The sequence below is a fragment of the Geotrypetes seraphini genome, chromosome 14 (assembly GCF_902459505.1).
Source record: "Geotrypetes seraphini chromosome 14, aGeoSer1.1, whole genome shotgun sequence".
NCBI lineage: Eukaryota > Metazoa > Chordata > Amphibia > Gymnophiona > Dermophiidae > Geotrypetes > Geotrypetes seraphini.
Genome location: NC_047097.1, coordinates 5580670 through 5595840, shown reverse-complemented (window position 1 = coordinate 5595840; position 15171 = coordinate 5580670). Strand labels below are relative to the sequence as shown.

General features: G+C 39.6%; 1 protein-coding gene across 5 annotated transcripts in view; it reads right to left on the bottom strand.

The window, feature by feature from the left end:
- Positions 1-357: 357 nt before the first annotated feature.
- Positions 358-15171, bottom strand: part of CSNK1G1 (casein kinase 1 gamma 1) — a 255154-nt gene continuing 240340 nt past the window's right edge. For all 5 annotated transcript variants that reach the window (XM_033919970.1, XM_033919969.1, XM_033919968.1 and 2 more), the window contains one exon: positions 358-4139. In XM_033919970.1, the coding sequence (XP_033775861.1) occupies positions 4085-4139 (55 nt within the window). In that variant the 3' untranslated portion in view covers positions 358-4084. The remainder of the gene's footprint in view (positions 4140-15171) is intronic.

Below are 15171 nucleotides of genomic sequence, written 5' to 3'. Positions count from 1 at the left end.
TTAAGTCAGGATGCTTACAACGTCCCAGGTATTTTACAAAAAGTGGAACCTTTTGGCAAAATATATAAGAACATGCAGAAATAGTTTACAAAAAAGCACATAGAAAATAAAGAGCGCCTGCATACGGTACGTGCCAGATTTTGTAAAACCGTACACACAAGAGAGGTCAATTCGGAAGCTGAGTTCATGTTTGGCTTTTTGAGGAAGTTTACAATAGAGAATGACACGGTGACAAAATTCATCACCGTTCCCGTCTCCACGGATAACCGCGGGAAATAATCCCATGTCATTTTTTAGTGTCTATTTCAGCCTCAGTCCTTCTACACCAGCATTCCTCAAAGAAAGCTTGAGGGTCAGTGGTTGTGGCCATTCGTACTCTGATTCTTCCCTCTCTCCTTAAAGAATGACATGAAGATGGTTTCCCGCGGTTATCTGCGGGAACGGTGATGAATTTTGTCACCGTGTCATTCTCTAGTTTACAACTTCTCAGAATCCCAGATCCAAAGGATGATTAGCTTGTAGTTTTGTGAGAAACTTAGGGCCGTGCAGATGGGGAAACTCAAGTCTGTTCCCCTTGTAAAATATGAAATACAAGTATATTCTTAAAAAGTCTGTCCACATCATAGCCCCCTTGAAATCTGTATGTGTTGTAGATATACATGTTAGTGGTAGCTTTTCTAAAATAGCTACTTTACACATGTGCACATGCCACCTACCCTTTGAAAATGACCTCCTTGACCTTGAAAAGAAAAATGCCAAATGGAAAAAAAGAAAGTTGCGTATACTCTAGCAAAGCACATTAACAAGCCAATCTGCAGCTTAATCTAGACTCCTGCAACCAAAGACAGAACAAAACAAGGTTTCTTGGAGCAATTTCTTTCTAGGCTACCACAATATGGCAGGAAGACGTTTTGCAGAAAGCAGCTAAGCTAGTGAATCCACCAAAAACGCCTCATAAAGAGCCAAAAGTTCTACGTTTCTTCCAATTTGTGTATATGTCAAATTGCTTAGTATAGCTGATCACTGGATTGGAAAAACCAGCATGAGGCACTATAATGATCTCTGCTTGGACTTCATACACAGGAAAGAAAGGAGCCAGAAGCACAGCCTCACTTCTGAAATCTAGTCTTGACCTGTACCAGTCTAAGCAGTCCATAGAGGTCTGAAAAACATATGCATAATGAAGGTTGACAATAGCTATATACCATGCACTAGGCAGATAAGCTGGATGACATGGAATGGCATGCAATAAACCAGAGGAATGCAGTTCTATTACAGTGTTATTTCAACAATTAAGCCCCTTTACTAGTGGAATACAGCAGAAATTTGACTTCAAAAAGTGGTGTGATGTCAGGCATACAATAAGTGGACCTTCATTTATCTCCGTTATACAATTGATTTCTTTAGCAAGAAATGCTTTAATGGCTAATCAATAAAAGTACCTTAATTACATTTCTGAAAGTTTGGGCTTCATTTACTGATAGCATGCATGAATGCCAGTACCGAATGTTAGTAAACAGGCCCCCACCACATAAAATGGTACCTGCAGTAAATAGCGTATGCTAGAAGAAATTAAATGCAGTGGCACACTTTAGTAAACCTAGACCTATGTTTGTTAGTGATGGGTTCTCTCCCCCCAAGACTAATGCCAACCAATTCACAGGCCAAATCTTCCGCCTCAACTTTGTCCAACAAAAGCCAGAAAAGCAGCTTCACTAGCAAGTAGAAGTGGCTAAAAGTTAGATCTGTTCTTAGAATGGCTGCATTTGTAAATCTTGAAATTTCATAGAACATTAATTTAAAAACAACAAAAATGAATGGCTGAATTTGCACGCGACTCGCATAAGAATTTGATAAAAGGTCACATTCTATAGCCATAATAGAGTGGAGCACCTATCTGTTAGTAAAATTAAAACTTTTCTCGCAATCATAGCTCAATACAGTTTTGTGCTAAGCACAAGGATTTTTCAACACGTGATGTCGATTGAGCCACATTACTGTGGTGTAATCTAGATACGGAGGAGTTCATAGCAAGAAGCACCATCAAATGGATTCAAGTCACCTCTTGCTAAACTGAATACAATCTTTGTTCTGATGACATGGCATGTTAATGTCCAAGGTGGTGTATCCTTCAGAGGGAATAAAGCAGTCATTTGCATAATCTCCATTTTAGGTGGTCTCCATGTTTAAATGGAATGGGGCAAGGAACCCTAAATGACACTAGCAGTGTCAATTTGATAATATGCACAGCAGAAGATATCGTCAAATTTGTTACTGTACATTGCTTATTGGTGAAGACAGTCAGCCAGTCACTGGCCAAACTATATTGTTGAAGGCAGATATCCTCAGAATGGAGTCCCCAGAGAAATAGAGGATTAGTGTTTGTGGGGTTCTTATTTAGGATGGTTTGCACGTATCCCTTCCAATTAAAAAGACAGGATGCCTTTGGACATACCATATGCACACAACTCCACATCACACTGTTCACCTTTAACTTCTCTAACTCGGTGGCTCATAACTTCATCTCTTCAAAACCCCATAAACTTGACACAAAAAGCACAAAACCTGACACCACACAGAATCGCCCTAAACAGCATCTTAATGTTCTTTTTCTTAATTATGGATTTTAAAATTTGAGCCGATGTGACTGCTCTTCTTCAAAAGGGCTGTCACCATGGCTTCTATGATTAAAAAAAAAAAAAAAAAAAAAAAGATGACCTCTGTTTCCTATCATTATCCACGTCAAGTCAATGCTGCTCTCTCTAGGTTTATCCTAGTGTGGCTTATATCTGAAGTCTTGTGGTGACACATTGCTGATACCTGATGTGTGCTCTTCATTCAAGTAGTATCTTAGACCAAAGGACAGTGAAATTAAAAGAAAAGTTTACAAAACATGTCACTGTAAATTATTTGCAAAACAAATGCAATTACATTTCAGAATTTTACTGTTTTGGGCAGATGGTGGGTGGGAAGTGGAGACCTGAAGCTTGTATATTGTTCCTTGAATCTGTTTTAAATTAATTCCTCCTTGTGGGGCAGCACAAAAGATAAGCACATGGGAGCACTACGATCTGGCTTATCAGATGCAGTCCATAAGCTGCTAATTCCACAGCTAAAATTTACCTCTCTTTCCTGCTGCGCCACTCTTGAAGCATTATTCAATACAGAGTATTTTCCACAGGCACAGAATGGTGAGAATCCATTTTGTTTGAATAAGGCCCTTGGAAACAAATGTTCTTTCCTTTTCACAAACATGACTGCGTCCCTTTGAGTTCTTGATTCTTCTACTGGTAGACTTTGATGCCCCCTCCCCTCATTCCTCCAAATAAAAGTGCAACCAGTATCATTTTGTCTACTGTCCATCTTGAGTTCTGTTGCTGCTAGAACACATGAAAATGGACAAGAAAGAAAAAAAATATACAGTAGATCACAAATTTCTCACAGCTTATATGCTACATTACAGTGTAACCGCTGACACAAAAATAAAAAATAAAAAAATGAAATAGGACTGAGGAAGTGAAAAATCAAATGTAGCTTAAGATGTTTAGTTAGATGGCTACCCTGCCTTTCTTCTCTTCCCAAATTCTCCCATATTCATTCCATTAAGTTCCTGTTTTCTTCCGGCAACCATCCTCCTCCCACCTGCAAGAGTGCAATTGCACCCTTTAGTCTAAATAACTTATTTCTCAGTTGATTAGTATGAGAAAGGGGAGTTGTGGGAGTGCAGAAATACATGAGGCAACAAACATCCCTTCTCTGAAAAATAAAAATACAGTTCTTCAGCTCTGAATTTTTCCCCTTAATCACTGACACAAGCGCTGAAGGAGGAGGAATTGGCTAGCCTGTCTGGTGCTAAACCACAACATCTGCTTTGGAGGTATCCATCTTTGAACGTAGGAGGTCAGGAAAACTAATTCAAGTAGTCTGTTCCCAATTTAAAATTTGCCCTTTTTCAATGTTTCTTGACTTTCTTTTTGGTTTAAGATTTCACCCAGTTCCCCTCCCTCACCATGGTCAGACATGGCAGGAGCTGAAGGCATGGTTTATAATTGCAAAATCCCTGGACATTTCCAGGGGGCACCAGTCATTTGTGTCTCTGGGTGGTCTTCTTCCTTTTCCTCTTAAAGAAACAGCAGCACCTATGGCAAGACAGACATTTCAAATAATTTAAATAAAAAAGTATAAAAAGGTAACAAGAACATTTAATATTTCTTGTTTAACTGTCAGTTACATGCATTTCAACACAAATATAAAAATTTATCACTTGCAAACTTCACTAGCTGGAAACTCAACCAATGAGCTTGCACTTCAAAAACAGCAGTGTTTAAAGGGAAATTAGCTACACTTTTTTTTAACCTCTCTCAGAAATCAAGTATAACATTTTACCCATCAACAAGCAGGATTGAATTAGATATAGAAGTGGGTGATGCCATCCAATGGCACTGGGCAGAACAGCTCTCTGTCCTAACCACAAACATCGTCTCCACAGTCTTTCAAGTTTTTTTGTCCACCCTCTCTTGAAAATCAGCTTTGCTAGACATCATGTACAAAACAGCAACTCAGGCCTTTACTTCAGGCTTCTGCTTAGACCAGACCAGCCAGAGAACATGCATTTGGCTGAGTTGTGTTAGAAACTTTCACTTTTTATGATTGGGCTGTTCTAGGAAAATTGACAAATTATATTAAATAATCAGCACTGAGCTTGGGAGCCACCTATTTGTATGCCTGACTCAATCCTACTTGTTAATGGAAAAATAATTTTTTCTCACCTTAGCAGGATTTTTTTTTTTCTATAATCGGAAGGACTGATTGGACACACAGTCTCTTCCATCTCCCCAAGACTTAATTCTTGAACTATGGTACTATTATGAATGAGAACGGTTATACATGCTCTTAAGTTTGTATTTAGGTCTGAGTTCTGGGAGAGCTGTTCCACCTTGGCATTGTAAGATGACATCAATCTTGCAGTCTATGGAAAACACCACTTATAGATGAGAAGCAATGCTAAATCCATTGTAAATGTTTATGTTTTCAACTGAAAATAAATCCCAGATTCCAATTAGTCCTAGTAAGAAGGCACTATCTAATTTTATCATTAGAACGGGCATGCTAGTGGTTGGGTTTGAGTTTTGAGGTAAAGTTCAGGTTTCAGCCAGCTATGCATTTCTGACAAAGCATAAGAAAATTTACCTAAACTTGAAAAACAACAAGAATTTAAGCAATACTATCTGAAAAATTCTTTGAAACTCAGAACAGTAATTAAAGTTGCTTAACTGGATTTTACCTTATCCATTCCAAAAATTGGCCTAATCTAAAAAAAATAATATTGCAATACAACTTAATGAACCAGCGTGAGGGTCGGTATGAAATAAACAAATGCTATGACTAGACAGCAGAGGTAGGGTTTTTTTTTTCCTTAGGTCAAGCACAGGCTAATTCCAGCACTCAGGCTGAGGTATCTGATGTGGTCCTGAAGGATAAATAATGGCATTTATGTAGTAAGAAAGGTTCCATGAATGTTTTCCATTTGAAGAAAAATACTTTCTTCTCCATGTTTCAGTAAATGAAATCTACATATGTATAAATGCATTCGTTGATCAACTTTTTCCTCCAATGAGTTTAAAGTAGATTAGATTTCAGACTTACTTATGGGCAAAAGTAATACTCTATAGCTGTTAACCAAACAACCTAGTTCTGAAGACATGATATAGGACATATTACACAATGTTAATAGCATAAGTGGGTCTCACTAAAATATTGGCTTAAGCACTTTGTCCCAAGCATTGTCTCCAAGAAAGCCATATCAGCATCCATTGGTGTCAATATCCCACAAATATGCAGGGAAGCAGAAGAATTGTACTTGAGGAACTTGTGGAAATTAATTTACTGGCTCCACTATTTGCTGGCCCCTTGTACTTAACCAACTTTTTTCCCCCTCCAAAGGCCCTTTCCAATACATCTTTGGTATGTATGTCTGCTCTAATTAGATGAAATAAACTTAACTATATAAATTAAATACATCACACGATATAAGATAAATTCTGCTTCCCACATGGCTTAAAAAAAAGATATAGAAATCTAGGTGCTTATCAGGTTATTCTTTTTGGCTCTCTTCCATAGGAAAGCAATATTTGGCGTTTGACAAAATCAGATCTTCATTTTTCTACAAACTATTCAAAGCTATACTTCAGGTGGTATGAGAGAAAAGCATTTAAAAGACTTTTTCCTCTTCAACCTGGATGCTTTCTATCTCATATTCCGAACCCCTTCCCTCTACCACAACAAGGTCGCTACTGGAGAGGTTGCCGAGTCAGCCTGGAATGAAAAGAGGAAGCTTGGCATTTGCTAAACACAGAGGCAGACATGAACAATATAAAGATTTGTGATAATTAAACAGAATGAAATTTCAGTGCATGCAGACAATGTACAAAGAGAAGGGCTCCAGACTATGACATACATAAAAATTAAAAAAAAAATCAAGTCTCACAGGACATGCTGAAAAGTCTTTTACATGAGGGAGACAGGGTGGTACAATCTCTGTGGAAAAAAAGACTTTCATAACACTGCTCGTTATGTTTTGAATTCCTTTGAAGATCTTTCACTAGTTTTGTTTCATATATTTTTAAGATTGATCTGCAAGTTTGTGTCCTTACTCAATATCTAAGTTCCTAAATTAACCTCATAAGAGTGTTTGACAATTAAAAGGTTTAACTACTAATCCACTGTGAATTCTTTAGAATACTCAACAGCTTGGGTACATAATGTATTTCAGTAAATAGTTTGTAGTACAAGTACATGCCTTGATTCATGCCTGCTATAAACACAATACTCACAGGAAGATAATCACCCTCCTGGCATACAAATCACCTTGAGAATGTTACTGTAATTGTAACTACTGAATGTGATCAAAGTTTTTCAATCAGTGGCTCAAGATACATTCTGCGCGAGTGTATAAGGAGATCTGGGTGTGGAAGACTCTTGCTCCAAGGCCGCATGGCTCACATTCCACTTTAAAACAAAAATTCAAATGGCCATCATAGCCCTTTTTAGATCCAAAAATTGTGCTTTTACTTAAAGTAAACCATCCCAAGGGAGTAATAAGACAGGACCTGCCACTGATGGAATGGTGTCCATATGTTTAAGTATTTATCTACTTAGAAATTGTCTTAGAACTTACTGAAAATTGATATTTTGAATTAGTGATACGTTTTGTGGTCATTTAAAAGCTAATTAAAGGTTTTCTGTTTGTGTATTATCAAGCTGTAACTTAAGCCATTCTACTTACCCCAGGTTCAATCTTTGCTTTATAGGCCTTTTAGCCAATTAGGAAGATAGAAGGGAAATTTTTCAGCACAGGGCTTAATTGGAGATTTTCATCAGCAAATGATTAACCCTTAGTAAGAGATTATTGCTAGGTCCTGTGCAATTCACTGAGAAGCAAATCAAATAGCATAACTATTTTAACACCCATTAAGTTTATTAGGTATAATTAAGAATCCCTACTCCCAACTTTAACCCTTTGACATTGTTGCTCAGAAGCAACACGTGTCTTCTATGGCTCTTACGGGAGAGCTGCATCTCCAAATGCCTGTTATCTTGGCAAATGCCTGTTATCTTGGTTGCTCTCATTCAACATCAAGTTATGTAAAGCAGCTGTTTCACCATCTGCCAATTAAAAGGTTAAATAACTAAACAACTCACCAACATTAAGGTGCAGACAGTGGTCCTGCAGGTATCCAGTTTTTGCAAGAACTAATACTTAAAATGTTTTCAAGTGCATCCAAATAAAACAAAACAAAAAAAACCACCACCCAAAAAACAAAGAACACAAGGGAGTCAGTTGGACCATCGAGTAACTAAGGAATTAAAGGCGTGCTGATGGTAAGATAATAGAAGAAAAATTAAGCAATTTCTTTGCCTTGGTGTTTACTGAAGAAGATGCTGGAAACCTTCTTTGATGGTGATAATTCAGAGCAACTAAAGCATTGTAAGCCTAAAAGACACAAACAGATCAAACTGACCAACTCAAGAGCAACAAATTGACAAGACTAGATAGTATTTTAAGATCCCTAAAAAGAGCTATAACAAAGTTGCTAACCTGTTACTAGTCATCTATAACCTATAATCCTTTCGTTCAAAAGGGCCATAATAGCCGAGGACAGGAGGATGGCCAATATAATGCTGAATTCTAAAAAGAATGCTGTAGTGATTTGAGAATTTATAAACCAGGGAGCATGACATCAGTGTCTGGCAAAATGACTGAAGTTATACTTTAAAAAAATTACTGACCACACTGATAGACATGGTTTAATAGAATGATTCATCTTGGGTTCAGAAATGGCAACTCTTGCTCTCTCAATTAATGCAGATTATTTGAAGGTATAAATAGGTAGATAAAGTTAAGCCAGCTGATATAATATTTTTGGATTTTCAAAAGGTGCTTGAGGGAGTCCCCTCATTAAAGGCTCCTTAAGAAATGAGAGTGTCATGCATTAGGTGGCAAGTACCCTTTTATGGTCTTAAAACTGGGTAAAAAACAGGAAACAGAGTAGGATTAAATGGCCAGATATTCACAAGAAGTGTCACTAGTGGAGGGTCCCAATCATCAGTTCTGGGACCTGGAAATAGGAATGAATGAAGTGATCAAACTTGTGGATGACATATTTATTAAAAGTCATTAAAATAGCAGAGGACTGCGGGGATTTGTAGAATAATCTTGCGAGGCTAGGAGACTGGGTATGTAAATGGCAGATGATACCATGTTGACAAGTGCAAAGTGAAGCACACAGAAAAATAAAACTAGCTATCTGTATAAAATGCAGTATTTTGAGTTGAATCACCACCCTAGAAAAATATCTTGGAACCACTGTGGATATGTTGAAATTGTTAACCCAGTGTACTTTGATGCTACAAAAAAAGCAAAGAGGATACGAGGGATTATTCTAAAAGGGATGAGAACAAAACTGAGATACCACTATAGATTAGATACAAAATTACTTCCTATGGTGATGCACCAACTTAGCCGTGCCTCAGCAGCATAAATGTGAGGAGCACATACAAAAGTAAAAACGCACTGTTACTTGATCCCCTGACGAAGCCACAACGGGTGAAACGGTGGCCCCGTTGGGATTCACAGTGCTTCAGAAGAAAAAAAGATAAGTGCTATTTAAGCTTTGCACTATCTTACAAATGTTTTTTGCATTTAAATTGAGCTAAAGATAGCCATTTGAGTCTTGTACTATCTCAATAATGTTTTTTTGCATTCAAATTGAGCCTAAGACAGCCTTTCTTAAAAAATTTTGAAAAAGTTAAAAAAATATAGTTAAACATTTCAAATAGCCAGTGGCCGATGATTGAGACCAGACCGTTGACTTACAATAAATGTACAGATACATTGTACTGGATGACACGGTCACTGAGGCACGGCTAAGTTGGTGCATCACCATAGGAAGTAATTTTGTATCTAGTGTATTTATTTGATACTTCCAGCATTACTTGTTTGTTGGTTATACCACTATAGATCCCTTGTGTGACCATACCTCAAGAAGTACGCATGCCCCCATCTCAAAGAAGAAATAGAAAAACTAGAAAACATTCAGAGAAACCAAAAACCAAAGAGGGGACAGAAGAAATATGAAACAGGTCAGGGATGTTCATCTTAGAGAGAAGACAACCAGGATACGTTTGTTTATAAAATCATGAGTGGGGGTGGAATGATTAGAAAGGGAACGTATGTTTAACCTTTAGAACAACATTAAAACAAGCGGACACTCTATGAAACAGTGAAAAAGTGCAGAAAGTCCCCTACACAGTGTATAATTAAGCTGTGGAAACTGTTGCCAGAGCACGTGGTCAAGACCACCACCACAGTGGGATGCAAGAGAGGTCTGTACAAGTTCTTGGAGGAAAGTCGATTAAAAATATTAACAGACGTGGGAGAGCCATTGGCTCATCCCCACAAATGAGCTATGAGAAATAGATCTATTTTTGGGGATCTGCTGGGAATTTGTGATTCAGACTGGCCACTGTCCGAGATCAGATGCTGAGTTTGACGGATCATAGGAAAAGTCATGTTGAGTGAGACTGTTCTTATCTTCTATCATTTATATTTAACTTTTATCCTCCCACATAAGGCTGCTTGTCCCACCTTTTCCTATTTCAGTGCAGTATTTACATGTCAGAAAGCAGATTTGCCAGATGGTGAAGAGAGCCTGAAGTTACCCTCCTGACACATTCAAGCCTTGTAATCTGAGGATTGTAGGTATTTTTGTAAATTGCATTGCTACCTATATGGTCTTTAGTGTACAGGGGATGGTAAGATTAGGTTCTTACCTTGATTATCTTCTTTCCAGTATAAAAAGATGCGAGTCTTGACTAGTGGTTATTCACCTCTACCTGTGAGCTTTTGTAAAAGGAATAATCTACAGCTTTTCAGCTCCATCTCCTTGTGTCAGTGGGCAGTGCCCCATCTCCTTAATTTGTACCAAAGCAATCACCCCTAAAAAAGGAGAAATAACAAGGAGGGCACAGGGAACACCCTGATCAATTGAGGTCTTTCTGCTCTGCAACAAGACAATTAATTAGACGTCATGAAACTTAATACAAACAAGGTAGAACCCAAAAAATCCACCTACCTGAGTGCAACCGGCACTCATTTGTACAGCTGAAATAGGCTCTCCCAGGACTTTACCTGGGAGTTATCACATCACTTATTGTACATGATTGACAGTCAGAAAACAATGAGGGCATAATTTGAGGTTGAGGGGTGGTAGACTCAAGAGCAATGTCTCTTTACAGAGAGGGTGATGGATGCCTGGAATGAGAGGTGGTGGAGATGAAAACAGTGATGGAGTTCAAAAATGCGTGGGATGAACACAAAGGATCTAGAGTCAGAAAATAATAGTAAATATTGAAGAACTAAGGCCAGTACTGGGCAGACTTGCACGGTCTGTGTCTGTATATGGCCATTTGGTGGAGGATGGGCTGGGGAGGGCTTTAATGGCTGGGAGGGTGTAGATGGATTGGAGTGAGCTTTGATGGAAGCTTCAGTAGTTGGAACCTAAGAACAGTACCAGGCAGAACTTTGGATTCTTGCCCAGAAATAGCTAAGAAGAAAAAAAAAAACCAACCAATTTTTAGAATGAATCAGGTTGGGCAGACTAGATGGACCATTTGGGTCTTTATCTGCCATCATCTATTATGTTACTATCTTCATACTCTCTTGGCTGCTCAAAGACAAGGCTTTGGAGACATATACATACATGTCTACAATAAATGGCCAATTTTCCGTGCTACCTTTACCATTCTCTCTTTTTGTGGATATCTTAAAAAACAAGCTATTATATCTCTTGGCCTCTCAGCTTTATGTGGCCCCAATGCCTGATGTATCCATTCAAATTCTATAATTGGCAAGTCTGCTTCTGGATTTTCCATTTGTAAGAACTTATGACATAAAGATTGTATAAAAGTCGTTGTATCTTTAAATTCTTCTGATTCGGGGATTCTACGAAATCGCAAGTTATTTCGCCTTGCTCTATTTTCTCCATCTTCAACTTTAAGGGATAGTTCCTCTATTGATGAATCCATTTGTTTACAGTGTTTTTGTATTTCTGCATTCTCCTGATCATGTGAGATAATCAATTCTTCAAATTCCTAGAGATTCTGACTCATATCATCCATTTTTTATATAGACCAACAATATTAACTTTAATATCTGAGGTAAATACTGCTAGTGAGAGTTTAATGTCAGCCATCCAATGTTGTAAATCTCCTTTACTGGCTTATACTGAATCAACCAGGGGAGATTCTAATGTCTCAGTTGTTTCTTTACCACACATATTTGGTTCAACCTCTTCTTGGATGAGAGGTTGTTTAGAAGTCAATGTTTCCTCTGGTTCTTCTGCACGATAAACAAACACTTTAAGATCAGGTCTAATTTTTTTATTAGCCATATTACAAGGATTATTTCACTTCCAGATGTTAAATATTCCAAGAATTTGTTAATTAATTCTTTCACCAATTTAAATTGGCTTTATCCCACTTTTTATTCTTATGTTTGACTTGATATAAATATTTAGATCTTAACCTCCGAGTTGTTATCCCCAGTATAGGAGCAGAAAGACCTCCAGCCCTATCTAGAAGCCTAAAAAGCACTTCCTGGAAATTCTGGGCTCAATCCCCCTCCGGCTGAAATGCTCACTATCTTAAAAATAAAGTAATTGATTCATAGTTCATACCACAGTCTGTTTTTTCGTAACGGATTCCCAAAAGTCAAGACTCACCTCCACTCATGTTCCTTTCTGCTCCCAACGGGGCCCGGCTGAGACCTTTTGAGGGAGAGTGCTGCTCTCTGCTGCTCACACATGCAGCTAAAACGCCGCTAGGGTATCCGCTTCTCTCTGATCCCTGCAAGGCTCGTTGTAGTCCGCCAAATACAGGGCACCCTCACCTCCTACTAGGGTTCGCCTGGGTCCCTCGAGTATAGGATGCCCTCCTGTTCAGCCTATGTGCTCCCAATAGGGCCCGCTAAGATCCATCACAGGCTCGATCTATATTCAAACTAGGTTGCTTCATGTACAAAGCTCTCTATGAGCTTCTACCAAACCTTTGTCTTAGCTGCAGGAAACATTTATGTCTTAATTGTGTTGGTCTAGAACAGACATGGGCAAACTACGACCCGCGGGCCATATCCGTCTTGTTTAGTTTTTTAATCCGGCCCGCCGACCATCCAAACCCCACCAACTATGAGTCCTAGATACCTCCCTCCAGAGCAGCGTCGAGCCGGCAGCACTCTAAACAGACCGCTTTGCGGCCCTCTCGTCAGGGCCTTCCACGTGCCACGTTACTGATGACATCATCAGTGATGCAGCAGAGAGAATTCCCCGAGAGAAGGCCATGAAGCAGCCTGTTTAGAGTGCTGCCAGCCCATCGCTGCTCTGGAGGGAGGTTTCTAGGGCTCACGGTTGGCGGGGTTTGGATGGTCGGCGGGCCGGATTAAAAAACTAAACGAGCAGGATATGGCCCATGGGTCATAGTTTGCCCATGTCTGTTCTAGACCAACACAATTAAGACATAAATCTTTCTTGCAGCTTAGACCAAAGGTATTAGCTGTGGGAGCCACTTTTTTTTTAAACATTTCCCTTAGAGGGACTAGAGGGGGCTAAAACCAGCGCTCTCACTCTCTTCATGTGCCCCAAATCCTTTGGCACATGGATGCTCCTCAGCCAGCCATCCAGCACAAAACTAGCATGATACAGGGGTAGAAGGCTTGGGAAGTCCATAGAAATCAATTCTCAAAATCGAGGTGTTTTGAGGAAGATAGAGGCTTCTAAAATAAAATTGGGAAATTCATTATGGCTGTGGTGGCAATGTTTTGGTGCCAGAAAACAGTCCGGGAGAGCTATATAAAACTTTCAAAAATTCAGTATGGGAAGCCCTAGAGACCCTTAGAATTTCAGTCTTTGGACCACCCCAAAGTCTCCCATAGACAGTAACAGAATGTACTCACAGAATTGCCTAGTGTTGTGCCTGCAACAGTTCACACTGTATTTGGACAACAGAGAAGATTTGTGCCTCAGACAAGCATAGACTATCCTCCAGAAGCTTGTCTTTTCAGGCTGCCTTTTAGACAGGTTCCAAGAGCCTGAAACCTTCGACCCCACTAGCTCCTCATGTGTCTTCGGTTGGGGGAGATGCAGCCGGCACCCATTACAGTCCTCTGGACCAATATGGGGGCCACTTAGTCTGCGCTCAAGCACCTAAATCAGGGGGCGGAGTCAGAGTTAGTGCAGGCTGGCTAGGTAGGTGCCCTGTGAAAGGGTTGCCCCCTCCCCCCAGTTACAGTCCTCTAAACCAGAGACTGTATCTTCTCTCAGGCAGAGCTGTGCCAGAAATTCTGGGATTCTCTCTAGTGCACCGGGAAGCCTCAAACTTCAGATTAAAACCCCCAAAATAATAAATCAAATGCACTCAATTAAGAGCAGAAGAAAAGATACCGTCTTAATTTGCTTGCAAAAGGAGAAACTGAGGAGATAGCACTATACATAAAGGACACCATTCACTAGGCCAGAGTGGACGCAGCAACAGCGACAAATGTCCAACTGGAATCACTATGTGTTAAAATACCAGGTAGAAATGGATCCGAGATAAAGATGGGGCTGTACTACCGTCCACCTGGGCAAAATGAAGCAACTGATACAGAAATGGAAGCCGAGTTGAGGCGGGAATGCAAGCATACTAACACCATAGTTATGGGAGATTTCAACTATCCCGGGATAGACTGGAGTCTTGGAAATTCAAAATGTACAAAGGAAACGGATTTCCTGGAGGCTGTAAGGGACTGCTTCATGGAACAACTTGTAAAGGAACCAATGAGAGGGTCAGCGATTCTGGATCTAATCCTCAACGGGCTGAAAGGACCCGCACGGGGAGTGGAGGTCGTGGGACCAATAGGAACTAGTGACCACAACATGATCCGGTTCAAAGTAGAAATGGGGTTACCCAAAGGGAAGAGAACCAATGCAACAGCGTTTAACTTCAAGAAAGGGAACTATGATGCCATGAGACAAATGGTGAGGAAGAAACTCAGAAACAGAACCAAAAAAGGTCAGACTGTGGAGCAAGCCTGGTCTTTATTCAAAGACACGGTAAACGAGGCACAAAACCTGTATATACCCAGATTTAGGAAAGGATGCAGGAAGAATCATACAAAAAACCCAGCATGGATAACCAACGAAGTAAAAAAAGTAATAGGAGACAAGAAAAAATCATTTCAGAAGTGGAAAAAGGACAAAACTGACGAAAATTGGAAGGAGCACAGGAAGCAGCAAAAAGAATGTCACCGAATGGTCAGACAAGCAAAGAAAGAATACGAAGAGAGACTAGCCAAGGAAGCCTGAAATTTTAAACCATTCTTCCGATATGTGAAAGGAAAGCAGCCAGTGAGGGAGGAGGTGGGACGTTTGGATGAGGGAGACAGGAAGGGAGTGGTGAAGGAGGAAAAAGAGGTGGCTGATAGACTAAATACGTTCTTCTCTTCGGTCTTTACAAGAGAAGACACATCCAACGTGCCTGAACAAGAAAAAATCTTCAAGGGGGATCAAGAGGGAAAATTATCATACTTGGAAGTAAGCCTCAAAGACGTGCTCAAGCAGATAGATAGATTAAAAACTG